The sequence below is a fragment of the Porites lutea genome, chromosome 14 (genome assembly GCF_958299795.1).
Source record: "Porites lutea chromosome 14, jaPorLute2.1, whole genome shotgun sequence".
Taxonomy (NCBI): Eukaryota; Metazoa; Cnidaria; class Anthozoa; order Scleractinia; family Poritidae; genus Porites; species Porites lutea.
This window is the reverse complement of record NC_133214.1, coordinates 11,375,267-11,398,634: the sequence shown is the minus strand read 5'-3', so window position 1 is coordinate 11,398,634 and position 23,368 is coordinate 11,375,267. Positions and strand designations below refer to the sequence as shown.

General features: G+C 37.0%; 2 protein-coding genes across 3 annotated transcripts in view; one reads left to right on the top strand and one right to left on the bottom strand.

The window, feature by feature from the left end:
- The window catches only part of LOC140924383 (fumarylacetoacetase-like), a 25,040-nt gene extending 24,667 nt beyond the window's left edge, over nucleotides 1–373 (bottom strand). The window contains exon 1 of one of the 2 annotated variants that reach the window (XM_073374417.1): nucleotides 53–373. In XM_073374417.1, the coding sequence (XP_073230518.1) occupies nucleotides 53–133 (81 nt within the window). In that variant the 5' untranslated portion in view covers nucleotides 134–373. The remainder of the gene's footprint in view (nucleotides 1–52) is intronic. The other variant, XM_073374416.1, reaches the window with a different exon arrangement.
- Nucleotides 374–453: 80 nt separating this feature from the next.
- On the top strand, nucleotides 454–23,007 carry LOC140924382 (TGF-beta receptor type-1-like). Its single transcript, XM_073374415.1, has 7 exons — nucleotides 454–628; nucleotides 5,546–5,827; nucleotides 8,538–8,771; nucleotides 11,608–11,826; nucleotides 17,959–18,210; nucleotides 19,848–20,200; nucleotides 21,595–23,007. The coding sequence occupies exons 1-7, from the start codon at nucleotides 550–552 to the stop codon at nucleotides 21,724–21,726; spliced, it is 1,551 nt and encodes a 516-aa protein (XP_073230516.1). The 5' UTR covers nucleotides 454–549; the 3' UTR covers nucleotides 21,727–23,007.
- Nucleotides 23,008–23,368: the final 361 nt, after the last annotated feature.

Below are 23,368 nucleotides of genomic sequence, written 5' to 3'. Positions count from 1 at the left end.
CACTTCAAGAGAAAATCGATTCTATTAAAAGAACACCATTCAATGTACTCACATTAACAGATGTTGAAAACACTCCATATGGCAGATTTTGTAAAGGAAAATGACTATCTTGAGAGACTTGCAGAAAAGACATTTTCCTTCAGGAAAGCCTCGAGGTCACAGTACCACGTTGAAACTGTTTGAAAGAGGAAAGCTGGACCGATCGAGAAGAACAATAACAGTTCATACGTCATTTAAAACCACCAAAGCGTCCATCTCTTTCCATTTTCTGGTCAGCCCGCAGGGCATCGCTTTTAAGCCATTATGATGAATCTTTTCTTTGAAATCCGTCGTCGTGAATTATATTGATACCTTCAATCCGCGATTTTTACTCTCCCATGCCAGCTGCCCGTGAGAGTAATTTAAAATTTTGTGTACCGACTACAGTAAATCAACACGCTGTGCGTCATCATTCCGATTGTTCCTTTGTATTCAAGCGCCGTCTGGTCACGTGATTTTGTGTCTGAAGAAACAGCCGTCTGGCTCTGCGTCCATCAAATTGGTTATGTCATGAAAATATTCGCCCATAAAATGCAGAAGCTCACGTTGACCGTCACTTTACTAACTCTGTTGACAGTTCTACGAATTGGTAAGTCATATTCGAGCCCATTTGCGTTGTTTTTTATTGTTTGTTTGGTTCTATGCGACGCACCTAAACTGAATCTCCACCAGACACCAGGTTGTCTGAACACTTCTGCATCGAAGAGTGTTTCGAGTCATTTTGGACTTCATTTTTGTGGCTAAATCCTAAAGTTTTTGATACAGAATTATTCTGTTTTCATTTCCCAGTTATGTAGTTAATTTTATTTTCAGAATACGTCATAGATTTGATATTATTACTGATTTTGTGTTACGAAAATCTTTGAAGCCTACACTGTGTATAGCTGTACATGATACAGCCGCCCTTTTGTGCGAGAGCGCGCAGTCGTTTTCCTCGACTTTCCCTGGGATTTTTTAACTTTTGGATTTTCAAGAAACCGAAATTAACAAACAGATTTTTCCTCGCTCTGAAAATGGTAATATGTGTGGATGATTTGTGAAAGAGTAATTTTCGTCAATTCAACTGAATAATAATGCGAGATTCTATAATTAAACTGGCTCGTGATTTAAACTCTTTTCAGTTCACCTGGTTGACCAATAGTTTTCTAAATGCCTTTTATTTTTCTTTGAAAAGGTAATGCAGTACGAGTAAAATTTTTAGTTTATGAATTTTTAGGTTATGAATATTTTAATGCATAATAACTCACATGTATCAAACAATAGTGTAATTCTTTTATAATTTTATAATCAGTATGAGAGATTGTATTTCTGACAGACTGAAGTACAGACAAGACAGTTAATCCGAGTAGTTATGTGTAAATATAATACTCTTATTAGTATTAAAGCAGAAGCCTGTGGCTAGTCTGTTCTCATTTTCTTGTTTAGTGTTCCAATTTTTTTTTTCTAAAAGAGCCTGATCCACGATTCAAGTTCCTACAAGAAATACATTGAGTATTTCTCTAAGAAAATTTCTTTGGGTTCTAAGTGTAATTTGTTTGTTAGAGAAACTTTTCCTGCCTGGGATCACCAATGGGCCAAAAGAATTTGGCCGTATTAATGGGTGGCCATATTAACAAGGGTTTTTTTTACAAGAAAATGTATGGCCATTTCTCCAGGCGGCCAAATTAAAGTGGGCATAATAACGAGATGACCGTATTACCAATTAGAGGCGAATCTTTGTTTACCCTTTTTACCTCATTAACATAATTATGCATATCACTATCTGTAGATGCTAATAAAATAAAAACTCTGAATATTGAACGGGCATAATAGTTTCAGTTATCTCTGAAAATTTGAGCCCAATACACTGAATGGTTTCGGAGAAATTCTTGTCTAGAAACTCAAAATTTTACAGAGAATGTATGGCTCATTAACTTTTTTGCCACACAGCAATTTCGCAGTTTTTGATGGCTGATATTTCCGTCAATATTGCTTGCAAAGAGCTGAAAATTGCAGAAATTGCTCAACTTAGTCAGCTCTTTCAACTTTTACATTTAGTTCATATATGCAGCCACGGCTTTTATGAGTTAAGTCGTATGCTAAAGAGGAAAAATGCAAACAATGACGTCAGCAAAGATTCGCCTATTGGAAACTGTGTTGAAAGTACATGTAAGAGATGAAAATCCTAGGTTAATGAACCTAATGAACTTGTTGTCTTATATACATGTATAATATAGTGACTCAATAGGACTTAAATAGGCCTGCAATACTTGTGGTCTTTCAGGGGCAACATAATTAACTGTAATTTAAAAAAACAGAAGGAATTTTATGCAAGGCTGGCCATTTTATAGTGAAGGATTTGTTCGTTAGTCTGTATTACTCATTGATATACCCTCACCTTATGGCAACATTGTTTGGGGTAATAATTACAAGACAAGACTTTTTTCCTCATACACTGAGTCATCAAAGCTGCTCTTTCAAAAATTGGAGATCCTTAATGTTAATCAATTAAATAATCAGCAAACTATCATTTTTTTTATTGACCTATTTGATAGTAAGTTACCATAAAATTTTAGAGATATTTACATTTTGAATAGTCAACTTCATTCGTATGCTACACATTGAAGCAATACACGCTTGGAAGTTTTTCCTTCAATTCGGGCCAACTTTGTTCGAGACCGTGCTAAGCCTGGTTCCTAACAAAGGCAAATTCAAGATGGTGACGTGAAGCCAGACGAACTACGGCTGATTATAACGGCATTGAAGAGGCGTGAAAACATTAGGAATTGCAATTTCAAACCAATAAATGAAATGAACACAAGTTAAATTATTCATGCAGTAATATTTCAGCTCAGTAGACATCATGTCATTTAGAGCAGGAGCTCTGTTCCGTATATCGATTGTCATCCTAATTATCGGTCTCTTCAGTAACAACTAAGTTTCAAAATGCCTTCTTTAAGAACTTCGCTTCGATAACTTTAACTTACCTTCATTAAGAAGTTTGAAGCGACACCTTTCTTGTTTGGGGGGGGTGTTTTAATGTCAAAGAAGAGACCTCAAATACACTTGAACGTGGCTGAACTGGTGTTGTTTGACGATGACATGATGTATTATTGTAACTTCCCACTTTTCAACGAACAGAATTCCTCGCTGTTTATTATTATCTGCCACGAAGGTTAGCATTTTGTCTTGACAATTCACGAAGTAGAAATCGCTCTACTGAGAATAGGATAACCTCGGAGCGGAGGAGTGATTTTCTTGCTTCTCGCAAGTCATCCAAAACCTGTTAGTTCATCCATTAACAAGTGTGATGTGAACCTAATTGACCTAAAAGAGGTATTTTTTGTAAAAAAAATTCATGTGCATAAGCTCCAAACTTAAGCAACTAAAGCATCAAAACAAAGGATAAATACCTTCTTCATGTTTTCCTTTTTTCCGTTTTTGAGATATGGGCACCAAACAGCAGATATAAAACCTTTTCCAAAGCTTACTTCAGCCAGACTTTTATCTCAAGAACCTCGCAAGAAACTCTTTCTTCACCGACATAAAGCTAGTCTCAAAATATTTGAAGACAAGGCATGCAAGGTACCGTTAAAAAGCTCTTTCTTCACAGCTTTTATCTCGCTCGTCAAAACATTGTTTATTAGTACCAGTTCTCTCTCACATGGCGATAAAGCCTGACCGATTTTCGCTCTTGGCGGGCTGGCGATATGGCCGCGCAGAATTTAAAAGAAGAGGACTGGGGAGACGGGGACACTTTTCGTGGCCGAAATTGAGCAAAAAATTTCCAAGTGTGATAATATAAATAAGCAGTTTTACAGAACAAACTACGGCTATTATTCAATGTGGTGTAAAGGGACGAATTTGTGGAACTCTGTACCAGAAATTTAAAGAATACAAAATCACAATGCAGTATGAAAAAGAAATTTAAAAAGTACAGTTGTATCTTTTGTCACAACAGTGTTTAGAGAATACTTAGTAGTGTGCGAGTTTATAAAATGAAATTAATTTATAGTTAGATTTATAGTTAGATTACATGTATGCTGTTTATGGCATCCAGACCTGATAAAAAAAAAAAAAAAATAGTAAAGCCCATAAGGGTTTCCTAAATTCCCCATATTAGTGTAATTATATCTGTTCAATATAATAAAGTTAATGTTGTTGTTAATATATATTATTAGTTTTTGGTGTATACACACTCAGTGCTCTTGGTAATTCAAGCAATCTGATTAGTTTGCTATCTCAGACTATGACATATTCACTGCCCTAGGCGGTGAATATAAAGCAAAAGAAAATCGCAGTTGTTAATTGGGTGTTTTGCCAAAGTTTCAGAGTAAAAACTTTTTGAAAATACAAGAATATCCTAGTATTGATGATTCTGAAGATAAGAAAAGACTTCATGGAGTTGAACTGCATGATTTATTGTGAAGTGATTTACTGTAGCTGGCTTTTTATACGCTCAAAGCAATGTTTACCACCACAGAGCAAAAGCAAGGAGGCTGCTTTGTCACTGTTTTGTGAACTCGGGATTTCCCCACAAGACCAATTTTGCCTATGAGTTAATTTTTATTGGACATAAAAGGAATGCAAATATTTTTGAAAATTGTATATGCCAGCAAGATAACAAGGCAAAGAACACTGCAGATAAACCACACTCACCTCGATTGTGGCCCCTGTTGACAGCATTTGTAAGAAGCGACAAAAAATCTTTCTCATTCATAGTTAATGAAGCAAAATAAAGCAGATGAATATGATGTTTTATCATGTAAGGAAAGACTTCCAAGGTATTCAAAACAGTGATTCTGAGTGTTTACAGTTTATTCAAGTAGAAGCAAGGCCATTTTTAGGTCCACGTTAAGTATTATTTTTTGCATTTTACTCTGGCTAGTTTGACTAATTAATGCTCATTTTGGATATGGTTTGAAAGATCTCCTTTCCCTGCCCAAGTTATGTAGTTGTCCATGAATGTGAGAACTGATGACCTCTTTAGTAGGTCAAGGGATCTGGATCAGCATCACGTGTGATAACAGGCATTTCAGGGTCAGGGCTCAAAATACATGTAATGGCTGGTTAAGGGACAATGTCTGGCCAGAAATGGTGACTTTAAAATTGACCAGCCAAAAACTTCACTCACTGGTCATCCTGACGGTCACACATGCACTCCCACATCTGAAAAACAGCCAAACCCTCACTTGTAATAGTATTTTAGACTCAGCCAAATCCTCACCTGTGAATCATAGACTTTGTCTTTTTGTTTAAAAAATACATGTACATTCACTTCCTCCAGTAGAAAATCACACATAAGGGTAAGTTAACTTTTTTCCCAATAAAATGATTATGTTTACCAGTCAGAAACGAGACTTGATTGGGCAAAAATTTCTTTGGCCAGTTATTGTGTTCCGCCACCTACTGAAAATAATTTTGAGCCTTGAGGGATGAATATGTTAAGATTGTTCATGGCTGTTGGGCATATTTTTTTATATTTTTGTCACAGGGTATTGATATTATGATCTGTGTTATTTTGTAGTTGGTTGCAAGAGGATGCTGATTTGTAAATGTGAACATTGTGAGGACCAAAATTACACCTGCCTTACAGATGGAGCATGCCTGGCCACTTTAGACAAAGTTATTAAAACTGGAGAAATTATGCGAAGAAAGGCTTGTACCAATCCAGATCTTGGTGACAGGCTTTCATGTTACAATCCTCCTACACCAACCTCCGTTGCCCACTGTTGTTACTATAACATGTGTAACACAGACATTACTCTTACTTTTCCAACAGCCTCAATGATTTCTGAATCATTTAGAGGTAAATGGCTACTTTCATACTGTAAATAAGACAATGAACTTGCTTAAAACTACATGTAGGAGCTCTGAGGAGCTGCAGGACAGATAATATTTAAAAGCGACAGTCAGGAAAAATCGAGCAAAATCTTAATTTCATAGCAAGAGTTGAAAAATCAATTTCTTTCATTTTTTTTGTCCATAGATACATGTACCTTTCAGGTAGATAAGAAACCTGATGTAGATTGTTCCTGCAAGAAGCATTTTATTTGTAAGAAAAATTAGAAGATCAGTTTTCAATGTCATAGTCTCAGACTGCCCTAATTTTTAACGTGAAAATATTCTCTAATATCAACTTTCCTCGTATTTGCAAACAATGCCGCATGGAAAAAACCTGGACACTTTCTATGAACAGAAAAATTCTCTTTCTTTCACTAGAAGAAACTTTCAGGGCAGTAGGGAGGCTCGTCTCACTGAAACAATGCAGTAATGAGGGATAGCTTTTCAGGATAACAAAAGCTTAAGTTCAGTAATTTCAAAGGCAATATTTAAGATGTGGTATACACACGGTATCTCTAAACTCCTTTCATTTTAAACTTTCCTTTAAAACATACCAGGGAATTGGCTTGGGTTATTGAAGGTAATCTCTGTAAGACACTATCAAAGTTTATGAATTTTCATGGTAGGCCAGTGGTAACTGTGTAAGGGCCTTGTTTTTTGTATTTCTTGTAGGTTTCCTCATTGCAAAATTGCTTTTTTTAGATCAAAGAGTGAGGCAAAAAGGTGAAACTGGATCAATTTCAGCCATTTTGAAACACTGAACTCTACCAGCCGGCCACTCTGCTTGACATATGTTCGGTGACTGCACGTGCCATAATGTAGGTTTGAAGAGACGTAGCCATCAAAATGGCTGTCACAGAATTAGGATAGTAATGCAACAAAATTCTTGGAAGGGTAACATTTTGATGCCGACAGTGTTTTGAAGAATAAAAAGTCAAATGCGCTATAGTTCTGGTACTCATTTTTTATCGAAAAATAAGGACTTTGGCAAAGGTAATTCTCTTAGGATGACATAACAGGAAGATAATTATATTGTCTGTTACATTACGAAACAATGAAATTTGGAGCCGTTAAATAAGTTATTTGGGTCACGCTTCATTGTATTTACCAGACATCGATGCTTTTGTTTGGAGGCTGCCTTGAGTAACCCAAGCCAGTTCTTAGGGATGTGTCAGATGAATGTCTAAATGTGTGATTAAATGAGGACTGAGAAAATTTGGAGCTATACTGTATAATGCCGCAAAAAACAACTACTAAATTAAAGTTTTGTCGCCGTAAAAACTTGTTCTTCATTTTTGAATTATGTCACGTCAGCGCGTCTCGATATTACTTTGACAGTATCTTCTAGTGAAAGAAGAAGAGTTGTTCTATTGATGGGACGTGTTCAAATTTCTCCTTGCGGCTTTGTTTGCAAACGCAAGGAGAGTTGATGTTATCAAATTTCCAGTTTGAAATAGGGCCATTTTGAGACTCCAACCATGAAAACGTATATCCTTAACTTTTCTCCAAAATAAAAGATTTTTTGCTAGAACATTATTTACATCAGATTACTTATCAACCTTAAAGCTATCTATGGACAAAAATAAAGGAAATCAATTTTTGAACTCTTGATGCTCGATATTTCCTGACTGTTGCTCTTTAAGCCTTGAGGTAATATTTCTTTCCCTTTTGCCAACTTGGGGTGAAAACTTGCTGTGTTTGCTTAAAAAAGCACAACAACAACAACAACAAAAATCTCCATTTTTCCTTAATTCTACTTTTTACAGAAGTGCGTGAGCCTGGAGGGTTTTCATGAGAATAAATAATAGTAGCGGGAGAAAGCTGTAACATTATAGGAGAATCTTAATTTTTGAAGAGGCTTCATGTCTGAATAACAAATACAGTGTAGTCATAGGCTATCGAATGCTAGCTGTAGAATTCTGTGTAGTAAGTGGAGAATTCTCCGATCTCTGTTACCCAATGAACACCCTGAGGTAGCTAGTGCTAATTAATCTTGGTGGGCCTGTCAATTAATTTGTAAGGAATAATTTTTTTCTTGTTTAGTACAATATTTCTATATCTATAATACATAAAATATAGGTACATGTAGGAAAGCGTGTACAGTTTACAAAAGTCATAGGAGAGAAAGAATTTACAGTGTACAAAGAATTTTCAGTATAATTATTGTAAAGTTTATGGAAAAAGCTGGGGTCATTTTATACAATGTACTTTTGTCAAGAGGATTTCACCTTAGAAATGCACCATAGCACTAATGAAATTTTCCTCCTTGATGGTGCAGTGCTCATTGGGATTGGTGTCTATTTGGAAGGTTGTTTATGGTACCCTATGTTTAAAAAGATCAACGTGGTCAAGTGCTTATGATAATAGATAAGTGGCCATCTTTGTGTCAAATATACTGAATGGTGGTATAGAATCACAAAGGGAACATTGATACACAACCGCTTAAAAGTAAGTTACTTGCCCTCTCATGAGACATGAATGGTCCGATTCCTGTAGCACAGATTGTAATTTTCCCATCAGGTATGTCCCTAACTATTTTGGCTAATATTCTTGTGCAATGTAAAAAATCCATTGTAAAGCAGTAAAGAACAATCAAGCTTAATGTAGACACCTGTCACACTGTATAACACTCTCTTTTAATGTCAGTCACTCAGAGATTGTTGAATTGTTTTCAGATTCTGAACAGGGTAATACCAGTGAGATAAGTACAATAGCTGTTGCTGCATCCATTGCTGGTCCAATGTGCGTAATATGCGTTTTGATCATGGTTTTTATTTGGTGGTACCAAAGGAGACAGAGAAAGCAACAAGAAAGGTCAAAAGATGCACAAGGAACACTACAACCTTTAGAGGATGAAGCAGTTATCCCACCAGGACAGACATTGAAGGAGTTAATGGACATGTCAACAGGTAGGTTGGTAACTTATCGTGCCAGGACTTGGGCAGGAAAATAAAAAGATAATGTCGTCATTTATTCACAGCAGGAACTGAGGTAAAGAGTTCATTTTGCAACTTCTTTAGCTATGTATTTTGTGGGATCAATGGGCAACAAACCGTTCTGTACAAGAAAGAGTTATTTTTAATTTCTGGCTACCTGAAGGGTAGGAAGGCACTTTGATGTTCAAATGTGTCATTATAATAATAACTGTTATTTCCTCAGTCACTGGAGGCCAAAGGCCAAGGCTGGTAACACTTAACGAGACCTTGATTGTTTAGGATATGACAAAAACCGAATCTGATGATTGTTTTATTGTACATTGTTTTGAGGAAAATAACAAACAACACAATCGCAAGGAACCTAAATTGATGAATATGTTATTGGAAATCGTGCATTGCACACAACCTAGAGATTAGTCAATTACAAGATCGATCCTGAACATAATTTATCTCGATAACTAACTAATCTGTAGGTTGTGCTGATTTCCATAATATTAGCTGTAGGCACTTAGCCAGTTAGAAGGAGTTATGTGTTTAAAAATTTCTAACCAGTTTGAAAATTTTAAACCAGTTTGAAAAATCTAAACCGGTTTGAAATCTTCAAACTAAAGATTACATTTGAACCACAACATGTGAAACCCCTACAGGGCTAATGAGCTTGACTGATCTCTCAAGGAACACATTTTTCGGACAGACCGCTTTCTGTTTCAAGAATCGTGAAGTATACGCCATGGACTGTGACAAATGGCTTAAATTGTAATCCTCACTTACTTGTGTGATAAAATAAAATTTGCCCACTCAGAAAGGAAGAATCAAACAGCTGACAAAATTCTCCACTTGTTCGTGCATTTGAAATGGAAATGTAACCTTTTCAATGTTTGCACCTGGCTAATAATTACCACCGATCGATGAAAAGTAAACAAAGAAACACAAATGGCCTGTAATGTAATTTCACTGCAATGCAGTGCAAATAGTTTCTCGTCTGAAGTTTCCACAATTAAGATAGTCTTGGATAAACCCACTTCAGAAATCAAGACTTTTGCTTTTAGACATAAGTATGTCACGATTGTGTGAGTCATAAAGTTGCAAATTGCATGTTGAAGCAAGCAGTTTTAAATTACCTAGACGTATATAAAAGTAACAATCTAATACTCGAGTCCCTTGACTGTACCTTCCAATAAAACAGGTTGAGACCCAAAATAGCTGTTTTTCCTGTCAACCTAGCAAAAATTAACAGAAACTGTCACCAAATGAATGACCATTTCCCTTCCTCCCCTCACCCAATGCTGTTTTATAGGGTAACACCAGAATTACACGTTACATGTAGTTTTTAAACCACAACAACCCCATTGAAAAGGGTTTGGGGAGGGCGGCTTACTTTTCATTTAGACATCACCCAAATAGAGTAATCAAGATCGCTTGCTTTGATTCAAAGATGCTATAGGCATGCAATCTGTGTGAACGTAAACGAGTCAAGTAAACAAGCCAAGTGACGCAAATAGGGTAAAAAGCTTGTTGGAAAAAAGCTCTGCTAGCGGGGTACTTGATCCCACTTTTACAAGGAACACAATTTCCAACAGTGTGGGAACGAAGAAATTAAAAGTGATGAACATGTTAAGCAATGCAGGGATAATTTTCAGTACTATTTTGGAGGAAAAGATAAACTTAATCTGAAACTTATGGTATTTTTTACGTCACATAAGAACTGCCTAGTTTTTTTCAGAAGGAAGCATTAAATTGAGGCATTAAATCTGTCAAAATATTTGTAATTTAAAACAGGTTTCGAATACATGTAAGTTATCTCTCAATTTGACTAAAACGAACTTTATAATTTTTTTATCTGAGGCCAAAGAAAATTAATGTTACTGTTCCTCTTGTTATGGAATACTATAATCAAGCAAGTCATGGAAACTCTTAGGAATCTCATTTTAGTTTTTGTTTCTCAAAAGATCTCGAAAACTGTGAGAAAAGCTCACTATTATCTATCATTCAAATCGTTTCTGACCTTATATTACTCTCCAGTATATCCCTACGTAACATACTGTAATGTTGCCTGGTCCTCCACCTATTGCTCTAACCTAAATTGTATTTACCTTTTGCAAAAGCGGGTGGCTTATGTCAAAAGCTCACTATGTAGCAAATACTGCCCTGTTATTTAGCAAGCGTAAAGTCCTTGACATATATAGTGTTAATTCTTTTTCTGTAGCTACATTTATGTATTCCTATCACCACAATCTTTTGCCTAGTAGCTTTTCATAACCTCTTTTTAAGTAGTAACCAGGTTCACCGTCATGAAACTCGACTAGGCTCTCAATATAGACCTCATTTTTGTGGAACTAATATTAAGCAGTTCAGTATCCTTTATCGAGGACCAACAATCTGGAATTCTTTACCAGTTACACTAATCAGCTCCTCTTCCATATTTGTTTTTAAAAATATCTGAAAAATTCTCATTAATAGTCGTTCTGTCGCTTAAGTTTTATGTTTTCTGCTCTCTCTGCAATCAAGTAAGCCTTTGTAATATAGCTTATGGAAGCCTATTAATATATGCTCCCACCTTCTTTAGACAACTTATATTGTAATTAACACCTCTTGTAACTTTTTATTATTATGTAATGTGAGTGACTAAAAAAACAAGTGAATGAATGAAATGAACTCCAGTGGCCACCAGCTTGATTTGAAGCCCGTGATAGTAGATGGTAGTATGGTCAAGACTTAGAAAATAGATAAAACTGTCTCAAGAGTTTTGTCTGATGGTGTTGTCTTTTTGAAAAACATTTTTAACTGAACAATGTTTTATTTTTTGCAGGAAGTGGCTCGGGATTGCCTTTATTAGTTCAACGGACAATAGCGAGACAAATTCATCTGGTAGGACTCATTGGTAAAGGAAGGTTTGGTGAAGTTTACAAAGGGCTCTGGCGAGGTCAGAGTGTTGCAGTCAAGATTTTCTCATCTCGAGATGAGTGCTCATGGTTTCGTGAAGCAGAAATCTATCAGACAACCATGTTGCGGCACGAAAATCTGTTAGGTATGACAACTTACATTTTGTATACTCTTACCGTTTTTCCTTTTTTAAATAATAATATGATATACTTTTACTTGATTTGACCTGAGTGGAATTCTTTTAAACTAGTTGGTGTTAAAAGAGGCCTGCCCAAATGTATCTATTAGAGTGTTGGTTATGTTTTTTAATTGTACAATAAAGAATGGTGGAACTTTATGTTAAAAAATGCTTTCTTTTCAAAACATCATGCCGGGTAAACTTACATGTAGACAACTTCTATTTTATCATTCTTATTTGTTCCCTGCTTTCTATACAAATTAATCTTGACAAAAGGAAAACATAGCTGCATTTACCAACATTTCCTTCCAGTGTTTAGCACCTTAGATTCTCATTTACGGAGAGATATATCTGCCAATTCCAGCATTTCCAAGCATCCATTTTTCAGCTGCAATTGTGCTTGGTAATTTATTCAAGTCCGTCACATTCACACAGGCAGTTTGCCACTTGGGGACAATAAGAAGAATAATATGAGCATACAGTTGTTTATATAGAATACTTCATGGAAAGTGGGTGCGTACGGTATGTGCACATGAGTTGTTCACGTATCAGAAATCAAACGAGTGAGCGCAGTGAATGAGTGAGATTTCTGATACAAAAACATGCAGTGAGTGCGTAAATACAGTACAAAGTGCTTTCCACGTGGCATTGTGTTTACTTATAATTATTTTGGCATATTGAGACATTCATCATTTTGCCAGCCTGTTATTTCAAATCTTCCCAAACTCGTAAAATACCAACATTTGCCACTACACTTTGCGAAATGACAAAGAAAACGAAGTATGTTAAGCTTCGTGCAGTGAAACCTATATTAAGCGGACCCCCAATTAAGCGGACACCCTTTATTAAGCAGACACTAAACTGGGTCCCGAAATTAACTGATATTTCCCTTTATAACAAACCCCTATTCAGCGGACACCTCTATTAAGCGGACGCGGACACTAAAATAAATTGTATTTGGCTAATTTTCTCGGTTTTCACATGACGTCACCGAAATTCAAACTGAGAAACTATCGATTCTTCTCAGTTTCTGAGTTTCATGTGAGGTATTACGGCACCTAAACACCTATATTAAAACGAAGTTTTGGTTCGAAAGGGTTCTTCGTTTTGCTACAACCTCGTTCCCAGGGTGGGAACGAGGTTGCGTTTTGCTATAGAGGACGTTTGAATTTCGAGGCTTTTGCGTGACGCGGCATTTAGCTGGCGGCCAGTAAGGCTCTTAAAAAAATGAACCATTTTTTAGTAAAATGGCGGTTTGAATATAAATCGAAGTTAGGTGGCGGTGCTTGCTTTATGTGATGATCTTTCCCTTACAGGTGAAAAGTGTGCGGAATCGCTTTTCATTGAAATTCATAGACCTAATGAAAAGATATTCTAATCGGGACATTAAACCGTCCTCCCGACCAGAATGTGCAGGATTTTGATGGCAGCGTAGATCAGCTTATTACCTAAATCCCTACCTTTTCAGGAGAATTGTAAATAAAGCGATCACGTACTTGCTAAGTTGATTAAGGCAAATAGGTGTCTGTTTGTATTAAGATCTTTACGAAAGGAAGGTTTCAGTCAAGGTGAAGTAGACCACCTATAGTACCGATCAAAAGTAAGTTACCACCCTCTCGCGTCGCGCGCTACGCGATTCGCGTAGCGCCAAGGATAAAAAACTGTAAGTACAGCTCTATCCCAGCAACTTTGTCGCGTGACAAACAATCAAAGTAGGCGAACCGAAAATGACAAGAACGTTGGTATGACTAATAAAAAAATACGCACGTACAAGGGCCATTTCGGAATATTTAAGTCATGTATTAAGCGTATAATTGTCAAAATTCTGTAAATGATGGTTACAAATCCGTCAAGCAGTCACTCTTTCTCTATTTACAAATGTAATGATTCACCTGTTGATTCTAGAAGTCGATACTCTGCGAGCAGAGGCCCTTCGAAGGGTGAGAAGCAGAGGGTTAATTTTGATCGCACGGTTCTTTCGTCGATGTAGCTCAGAGACTCGAAACCATAAAACATTTTTCTTCATATAGCACTCACAACTCGAAACCATTGTTGCCGAGATTTCAAACACGGTCAAAGATCTTGTCTTGTTATTCTGTATCCATTCTTTTGGGTTTGCATGTAGATAACATTAGCTTGGGCTTTGGTTTCGAGCGACATGTGAACATTGTTTACGAATGTTCAAACACGGAGTTGTTGAAATACTTTGTGTCGATGATACACAGAAACACTGTAGTGTACTTACGTGAACGAAGCACGACACTTGCTGAGAGACTATCACAGATAGTTAGCGTGTTTTGAAGTTCATTCAACAAATGTAGGCAAATAATAGCGGTGCAAAAGGACGGTTTCGTTGAAGACCCAAGCGGTTTTTGCATTTGCCGCCTTCAAAAATGGAAAATGCTAATTGCGCTCACATCACTTCGCTTGTCGCTTTGTAAAACTGTAAACAGTAGCCAGAAAAGATACGCAATGGCGTAAGTGCGTGGTATGTATCGACGAGTTTTTAAGGAGGAAAAAAGGGAAGGGGAAGCCAGGCAAGATTAAGAAATAAGAGTTGAGAATTAAATAACTGAAGCCTGAGTGAGCAGGGCCATAGCCAGACAGAGTTACTAACTGAAGTAAAATCGGTTCAACAATGAGTCCTCTATAGCCGGCTAGGCGATATCTATTTTTAGTTTTTTTTTTCATTTATTTCACAAAAGGCACATGAAAGGGACTTGAACTCTGGCTAGGCGATATCTGTTTTTAGTTTTTCTTTTTAATTTTTTTCGCATGTTTGGGAAAAGACTTTATAATAGTAGGAGCTAACTAGGTCCAGAGCTTTATCCTAGAAGCGATATGATTCTAATTTTTTAATAAGAAGGGGAGAGTAAAGTGAATCAAATGCCTTTCTCATATCAGTAAGTAACATGCCAACTAATTTTCCACTATCTAGCTCCATTTTCCATTCTTCTACAAGTTGGATGAGGGTTGTCTTGAAGCTGTGTGTTTTCCTATATGTTGTTAAGTTATCACTGAGGGTGGGGTCCACGAAATTTATAATTTGTTTGCTCAATAACTTTTCATAAATGAGACTGGGAGGCAAGCCATCATAACCCGAAGCTTTATTGGCATTCAGGCATTCCATTTCTTTCGTTAACTCTGCTGGCTTTACGCTGGAGAAGGTGAAAGGTGGTCTATCAGATCCACTCAACGTTTCTTTTATGTTTTGTACACAAAAATGTGCACTAAAATTTTCTTTCTTTAAGTTTAGGGTGTCTGTACCGTCAAAGTTGTTTGCTTTTGTAGAGAAATAATAAGATCAGAATTCCAGTGTTTAGAAGGATAAGATAATAATGTTTCTAGTCTACCATTTATATTAAGAGTGATGTTGTTCCCAGCACATGCATCCTTTTTATGGTTTAAGAAGCGATTAAAGGTGTTGTAGAATTGCTTAGAGTTAGAGCTCAGATTATTGCACACCTTTTGCCAATAGGACCTAATTGATTTGCGCGTCTTAACCTTTTGCCAATGGGACCTAATTGATTTGCGTCTTAACTTTGTAGCCTCATTGCGCCATTTGTTCTTGAGTTCCAGATTGAGCTGTTTTCTGTTTTTGCTGAATTGTTTTGAGAACTTCCTTTTGTTTCTGATAGCTCTCGTCATTCACTTGTCATGTAAGGGACGTCTTGTTCTCGTACTCTCAGCTTCTTAAAAACGGCGCATGTTCGTCCAAGACATAATTCAGTAGACTTTCCCATAAGCTACACTTATCCTCGATCGAACCAAAAATTTTCGCCAACATGCCACGGTGCAATATGCAGATTGTATTTCAGGTCTTCTTCATTGATACCATTAAGATTTCGAAAGGTGATAATTTTACTTGGAGGATATGTAGCCTTGATTTTCAATATCCAGTATACCAATGCATGGTCGCTCAGTTGTGGGTTAAAAACATCACACCCTTGAAAGAGGTATGGCTTGTTAGTGAGAATGATATCCAGAAGGTCTGTGATCTGTTATTCTAGTGGGTTTCTCATTGAGGTAAGAAAAAACATGTATGTCTTCCAGGTCTAACAATATCTTGCCCTCTTTTCGTTCAGGTCTCAAGCGATCTAGGTTGAGATCCCCAAGAACTATAACAAAATGCTTTTAAAGTGAAGCAAAGATACAGATGTCGTTTAGTTCTTCCTCTAACCTGAGGTAGTATTGCTTACCGATAGATTTTGGGGTCTGTAGATTCCCACTACTACTACATCAGTTTTTCCAAATTTGGCTTCAACGATTAATGGTTCTATAGTTGAAAATTTACGGTGAAATGGTAATTTCGTGGATGGTGTTCCCGAGGATATAAATGCCATAATACCACCCCACCCTTGGTACGGTCACTGGGGAAGATGCATGTCATAGCAACTGATTTTGAACTGAGCAGTAGAATAAGATGCTTCAATTTTTGTTTCTGTAAGAAAGAAGACTTGCGCTTTGATTTCTTTCATAAGCTGTTTCACTTCCTCAGATCTATTTTGGACTCCACTGATGTTCAAATGCATTACGAGAATCTCTCGGTCATCATCGTTCCTTGATTTAATAACTTCTAGAAGGGAATTCGCCCTGGTGTTTGACAAGTTCGACGTGTTCAGTGTCTGTGCATAATATTCGCCTTCGTCCGACAAAATTGATGCATCAGCAAAAGGTAGGGTGCTTAAAAAACATGCTGGGCAAATCCAGTTTGCTGGAGGCGTTTGTACTCCCTAAGCTTCACTCGATTGCACTTCATATGGCACCACAGTGTGCATTGATCACAACTTAATGCTCGGCGGTTACTGGCAATTACCTTTTTGCAAACAGAGCAGCTTGTAGGGCCAGGATTTAATTCAATGTTTCCTCTGACAGTAATACACGTAAATTGATATCTTGAATCAGAATTCGGATAATACGGTACTCGTGACGCTAGGAAGCCTCTCCGACAAGAGGACAATCCAAAATGGCGGACTTCACAAACTTGTCCATGCAGGACGTTTGCAGACAAGAAACCAAAGCTCATTGGTCTGTGGAATACCTTTCCTTACCTTTCTTTTTCTTCATTGCCTGAGCTGGTTACGTACAAGAGTAGGAACAGAGTTAAAGGCCAAAAGTATCGAGACCAAAGGCACGAACATCCGGTCGCTATTTTAATTTTTTTTTTTTTGATACCTTGTTCCTTCGTATTATTTTTACTCTGCCTTCGCCGTTCAGTTAAATTAAATTTTGTAATTTAATAGGGAAAGCCCACGTTGTATAAGCCTCTTGGTTTCTTTGGACTTTCGTGCCATTTCCTGGCGATTCTTGTCATCTGTTTCTATAAAATAAGTAAAATAACTAAACTAAATAAACTTAGCCTAACATTTAAAGATTAAATTTGAACAGCATTTTGTGCAGACTGCCTTTTATGGTCACAATATTGTCTTTAAACGTGCAGATACAAAACTAGGAAGCCCTTACGTGTTTTACTGAATTTAGGGGAATATGTCGTAGGATTTCAAAGTTGCATTTATTTAGTACATTTTTTTGTGATAATGCAGGTTTAAGTAGTTGCTGATACATGTATCTTTATACCTACAAGAAAATCAATAACATTTTTTCGTAAAGACCCACCATTCTTCATTAAAGATGCCAAAAAGCATCGAAATCTGTTAATGGTAAAAAGTTTCAGGCCACCTTAACTTTACATTTTGGACCACCGACCTATTCTCTATAATGTTTAAAACACTCTGCTTTTGTGTTACAATAAACTTTAGTTTTGCAGCCCTCCAGGAAGGACTTTATATATTCCCAAGAGCTTTTGAAAACAATAACCTATGGAATTTTGTTTGGGGAGGGGGGTGGGGGAGTGGAAGGGGCCAAACAGGATTTATTAGGGGATTCATAAAATATATACATCTTACTAGTGAGAACGTCCTGTTCATGAAGAGAATAGTGCAAAGAAAAGCCACAGACTATTTTTATTGCAAGACTAGTAAGTTAGAACTATAATAAGATGCAGCTATGACACAGAGTTTACTGACAATATAAGTGTTGTTCAAAGATGCTCGGAAAGTAACATTTTAATTAATAATGTTAAATGAATTATCTTCTCAGGCTTTGTAGCCGCAGATAACAAAGATAATGGTGCTTGGACCCAGCTGTGGCTTGTAACTGACTACCTGGAGAGAGGGTCTTTGTATGACTACCTTCAGTTTGTTACTTTGGATGTTGAGGCAATGCTTAAAATGTGTGTCTCTATTTCCAGTGGATTAGCACATCTCCATATAGAGATTGTTGGTACCCAGGGTAAACCTGCGATTGCACATCGGGACTTAAAAAGCAAGAACATTCTTGTGAAGAGAAATGGTAAGGAAGTGGATTTAATAACATCAACAAGTCGTTATCAAAAGGATATCACAATATACACTGAATGTCAGGTCCCCAGAGAAACAGTTTTTTTTTTTTTTTTGAGACCCCTGAGAAAACAAAACTAACTGGTTTCCCAAGAGTCCTGACGTTAAGTTTTTTGCTATATTCCTAGGCTTTCACTTCAAAAGTAGCAAAGAATAAGTAGAGCGAATCAAAACATTGTTGGTACTTGTAAGAACAAATTTAATTTTAAAATCGCCAAATGAATGACTTTCCTACCTTCCTTTCTTAACTTTCCTTAGGCGTTATATGCATCTTTTTACTCCAGTTGCTGCTGTTTCTCTTCTGGGATAACTTGAAAATTTGTTGCTTTTTAGCTTACGGTTTTTATGTTTGGTTTTTTGTTTTCATTCACAAGGGTGAAAACTGGCAGTGTGTTTTTCCCGCCTTCTGTCACGTCACTTTCCACCATGCTTTGGTCACGTGATGTTGTATCCTGAGGGGGGTACAATTGATCAAAATGAACGTATCAAGATCGGGATACATTTGATTTTAGTCAAGGAAGTCCCTGTTTAGTTGAGTGAAAGCCTACATCTGTAGGAATATAGGAATATCTGGTTTTTGATTTTAGATGGCTCCAAGCCATGGAAAGGTTACCTTTTTTATATCTAACTACTTCATAGTTAACCGACTAGCTAATAACACTGATAAGCATACTGTCCCAGGAACACACTGATTCTTAACATCTCATTGTTGTGAGATTTTTAAAGTCCTTCGTGTTTCATTCATCCCAAAAATATTTTTTACATCTTAAGTATGACTGGACAACCGGCAATTTGACAAACAATAAACGACTGTTAAACTGTGACAAAAGACAGATCGAAACACGCCAGTGGACATTTCGAGTCTTCATAGCCAACAGCATCATGGCTTAACTGACAGACGATTGTGACTTAATTGACCAATCAAGTCTCTGGTGAAAAACCAGGGAGAGTTTAATACCATCGTCTCACGTTATGCAACTCACTTTGACTCTGCACGGGTTGTTGGAACATCAGTCACTGTCAACAACAGTCCTATACAGGACTACGTTCACCTGGACGGTCATCCTCAACCTACTCATGTAAAGTATAATAATTATGCTGAGATTTGTGACCGACCGGCTAAACACCCTGTTTATGATTTTAGTCCATGTTCAGCTGCCTGGAGTAACTGCTCTCTCTGTCTCCTCTTTAAACTCCTTTGTCTTCAGAGCAATACTGGGAAAATACTCAGGGAAATGCACTTTACTGGTCTATACTGTCACTTTACTTTTCAGTTCTACACCTTCGCTACTGCAACCTAATTCTCTTAAAATGCTATCGTTTCTTCCCTTACATTTGTAAGTTTAAATAATTATGTGGACAAGTTTATATTGAACAAGTAAACATGAGTTCAGGGCTGCTAGCATTTTGTACACTTGTGCCCATTTCACTTTATTCATAACTTACAATGTAATAACTAGATTTGCAATACATTTTGCATTGAGTAGTAGTCAAGCAATTTATTGGAAATGATTATTTGAAGGAAGGAATTTCAAACTACTGTTTACATGTATCAGTATGACAAAGAGGATTTGCTTTCTGGTTTGGTAGGGACATGTTGTATAGGTGATTTGGGACTTGCTGTGCGTCACAACTCAGCTAATGATACAGTGGATGTGCCACATGGCAACAAAGTTGGTACGAAACGTTACATGGCACCAGAGTTTCTTGAAGACAACTTTCATGTGCGACATTTCGATGCCTACAAGCGTGGTGATGTGTATGCCTTTGGTCTTGTATTGTGGGAGATAGCTAGGAGGTGTGTGTTCGGAGGCACTTGTGATGAATATCAATTACCGTACTATGACAGAGTTCCATCTGATCCCAGTGTTGAAGACATGAGGAAAGCGGTTTGTATCGAAAACTTCAGGCCAGTTGTTCCTGCCAGATGGAGTCAAGATCAGGTACTTTATTTTATCTGACATTTTATCAGCTTGTTGTATAACTTCCTGTTGGTATTGTGAATCTTACACAATAAATTATATTATAACTTCATTGCTGCAAAATGTGACCTTCTTTGAATAAAAACAAAATTTCAGATTTTCTACACTTAATCAGAAAGACCTGTTAAATGAACTTCTGGCGGGTGACTCATCAAGTGCCTAATGTCAGAAACTATCGCCATCTTTCACCAGTGACCTTCCGGAGCTATTAATTTTAATGAGAGGGATTGCTTAGTCACTCAAGTGTTGCATAAGCCAACAGCTGTGCTTAAGAAGAAGGCAAGGCTTTTTTACTTAAGAGGCAATGCAGACAATTGGTAGTTTATATTGTTATTATGAAAAACAAAGGGGACAAAAGGGTGAAGAAGAAGTTGGAGAAAAGATGAAGAGACCACAGCTTTGTAAAACAATCAATATTCACTTTACACCTTTTTTGTCTTGAATACTTCATCGAAGACTGTGCTACATTTGTGAATTTTTACAATAAAGATTTTGATGTGCAGTGAAGACCCACCTTACGGCCACCTTGGTAATACGGTCGCCTCGTTATTACGGCCACGTTTCTTTGCGCGACAAAACGGCTGTACATTTTCTTATAAAAAAAACCCTCGTCAATACGGCCAACGGCCACATTTTAAAGTCCCAAACAGAAGAATCGTATATAATTATACCCCGTTAATACGGCCACTCGTTCGAAATTTAGAAAATTAAAATGCTTGAGCCTGATATTGTGTTGTTTTTTGGACTTCAGTATACGTAAAATGCATTTGTGGCGGTTTAATAGCCGATTTTTCGAAGTGTTACCTTTACTGAAGGAAAGTTTCAAGTAGTTTTTGCAATTACTGTACCTGAATTTACATTCCGGGTGTTTGTTAAAGAGAACAGTTGTTCAAGAAGTGGGAATGCGATATATGGTGTATTTGTTGTTTCTAGCCCTTAAGTAATGAACTTTGACCCTGCCCCAGTAATACGGCCAGTTTTTTTTACCCACTGTATATTTGTGAGGCTAGACACTCTTAACAAACTTAGATAACTCAGCACTCTCCTTGCAAATAAGTTCAACATGTGCTTGTGTATACTAGTAAGAGCTGCAAATTTAAAGATTATTCAATGCCATGAACTTAATGCTGACCAGTGGACACATGTAATTATTGTTATTATTAACATTGTGTCAAGACTTTCTGTTATTCTCACACTTACACACTGTAAATTTGTTTTTTACAAGTGTTATCATTTCCCATATTCAACACATTTTTGAAATCCATCACCAAGAATCGCGTCTTTCTGTTGTCTGTTTTTCCACTTTATGCAGTTTCTCCACGAGAAGACTCACAACTGTTACTCTTGCTCTACAGGCGCTGCAGTCTGTTTCAAAGGTTATGAAGGAATGTTGGTATGGAAACAGTGCTGCACGACTAACAGCCTTGAGAATCAAAAAGACTCTGACAGCTCTCTGTCAAGCTTATGATGTGGATATCATGGTGTAATAATGCTGCTGCCCTATGGATATCACAACCTAAATTTTCTGAAAGCAGATGATTGACATCCTCCTGGCATATGGATATCTTACTTAAAGGATCTTCCTACAGTGTACATGTAGCATGCGGATATCCTGTCCAAGTATCCTCTTGGAAAGTGAATGTTTTGTGCATGTGGATTACAAGCAACAAACACTGTACCTACACGAACAACGTGGGCATGTCCCACACTACTGCCAAAGGTACAATGAAGAAGCTGGCACCACCAGTAAGACACTGTGCAGCACATTTCTCGTACTAATCTAGGTGAAAAACAGACCCCAATATTTGGGGCAGTTCATTCAAACAAAGCTCTTTCAGAATATTATTAGCCACACATGGACCTTTGCCATTCACCTTCCCCATGTAAAGCAAACGCTTTGTCATTACAAATATTTTATTCACTAAATTGAAATGCGTTTTTCATTTATTAGTACATATCAAAACCATTAGATATCATATCCCTTTCATAAGTAGGTGTAATGCGATTGTCCGGAAGAGTATAGTCCAGAATAGGACTGCTGTTGACAATGTCTGACATTGCGACAACCTGTGCCGAAGTCATCGTCAGAGTGAAACTCAAGGTGACAAGGTGTTAGTGACTGCTTGTTAGCCAATTACATCACTGCTTTACAGGCAGACGACCAATAAAATCGCCGTTTACTTGACCTATCAGGTCAATAAACAAAGGCAAATACCATCAACTGACGTTGCACAACTCACTTTGTCTCAGATGATATTGTGAAATGTCAGCAATAGTCATATTTAGGACTACATTCACCTCCGGTCACCTACTTTTGACTCGGCTCCTGGGCTGAAGCCATTTTCAATTCCCAGCTAGTTGTGTCATTGCACAAAGTGGATGGAACAAAGCAAACTTGTTTATGAAATCCAGGAGAAATATAGATAATTAGTTTCAAGTCCTCTCTGGAACTTGTGTAGGTAACCAGATGTCAAGAAGGACACCATTTAGTGGCCTTGTGCCAGCATTTTATGTATCATATGTTCTTATCACAGTACTTTAAGTACAGTACTTTTTTGTTGGTGTTTGGAACAGCAAAGAGTTTTTCTTATGGGACACTAGAAGTGTTGAAGTGTATTTATGTTATGATGGTAGATTTGTGGTCAAAAATAAGGGTTTTTTTTTTCCTGTATGAAGTTTTTTTTATGTCGATTGTAGTTGATTATATTATTGCTGTTACTAGAAGCATTTTTTTGAAATAAAGTTTAATTACTTATTACAGAAACCAATTAACTAGTTTCCAGTAGTAATGTCCGATTAATAAAGGCATACAATAGCATTTGACGTAACATTTAGAATGTGCTGCAAAACCTGATTCAGTTAATTTAGTATTTTCGGTTGTTTTTCCTTTTCTTCCAAGTTTTTTTTTAAGAAAAGAAATATTTTTCTGAATGCTAATACTCCATTGTCTTCCCCTGTAATTTAGTAACTCGACCGTTTCAGGGCAGAGAACGTCGCTGAAAAAAACCTTAACGGAGCTAAAAAATAAGAATATTTAAATTACTATCTTTACCGATAAAACTTAAAAGATTTTTGACCCTTCAGGCTCAGTTTAGCATACAAACACAGCCGTCTCTCCTCGCTCCTCAC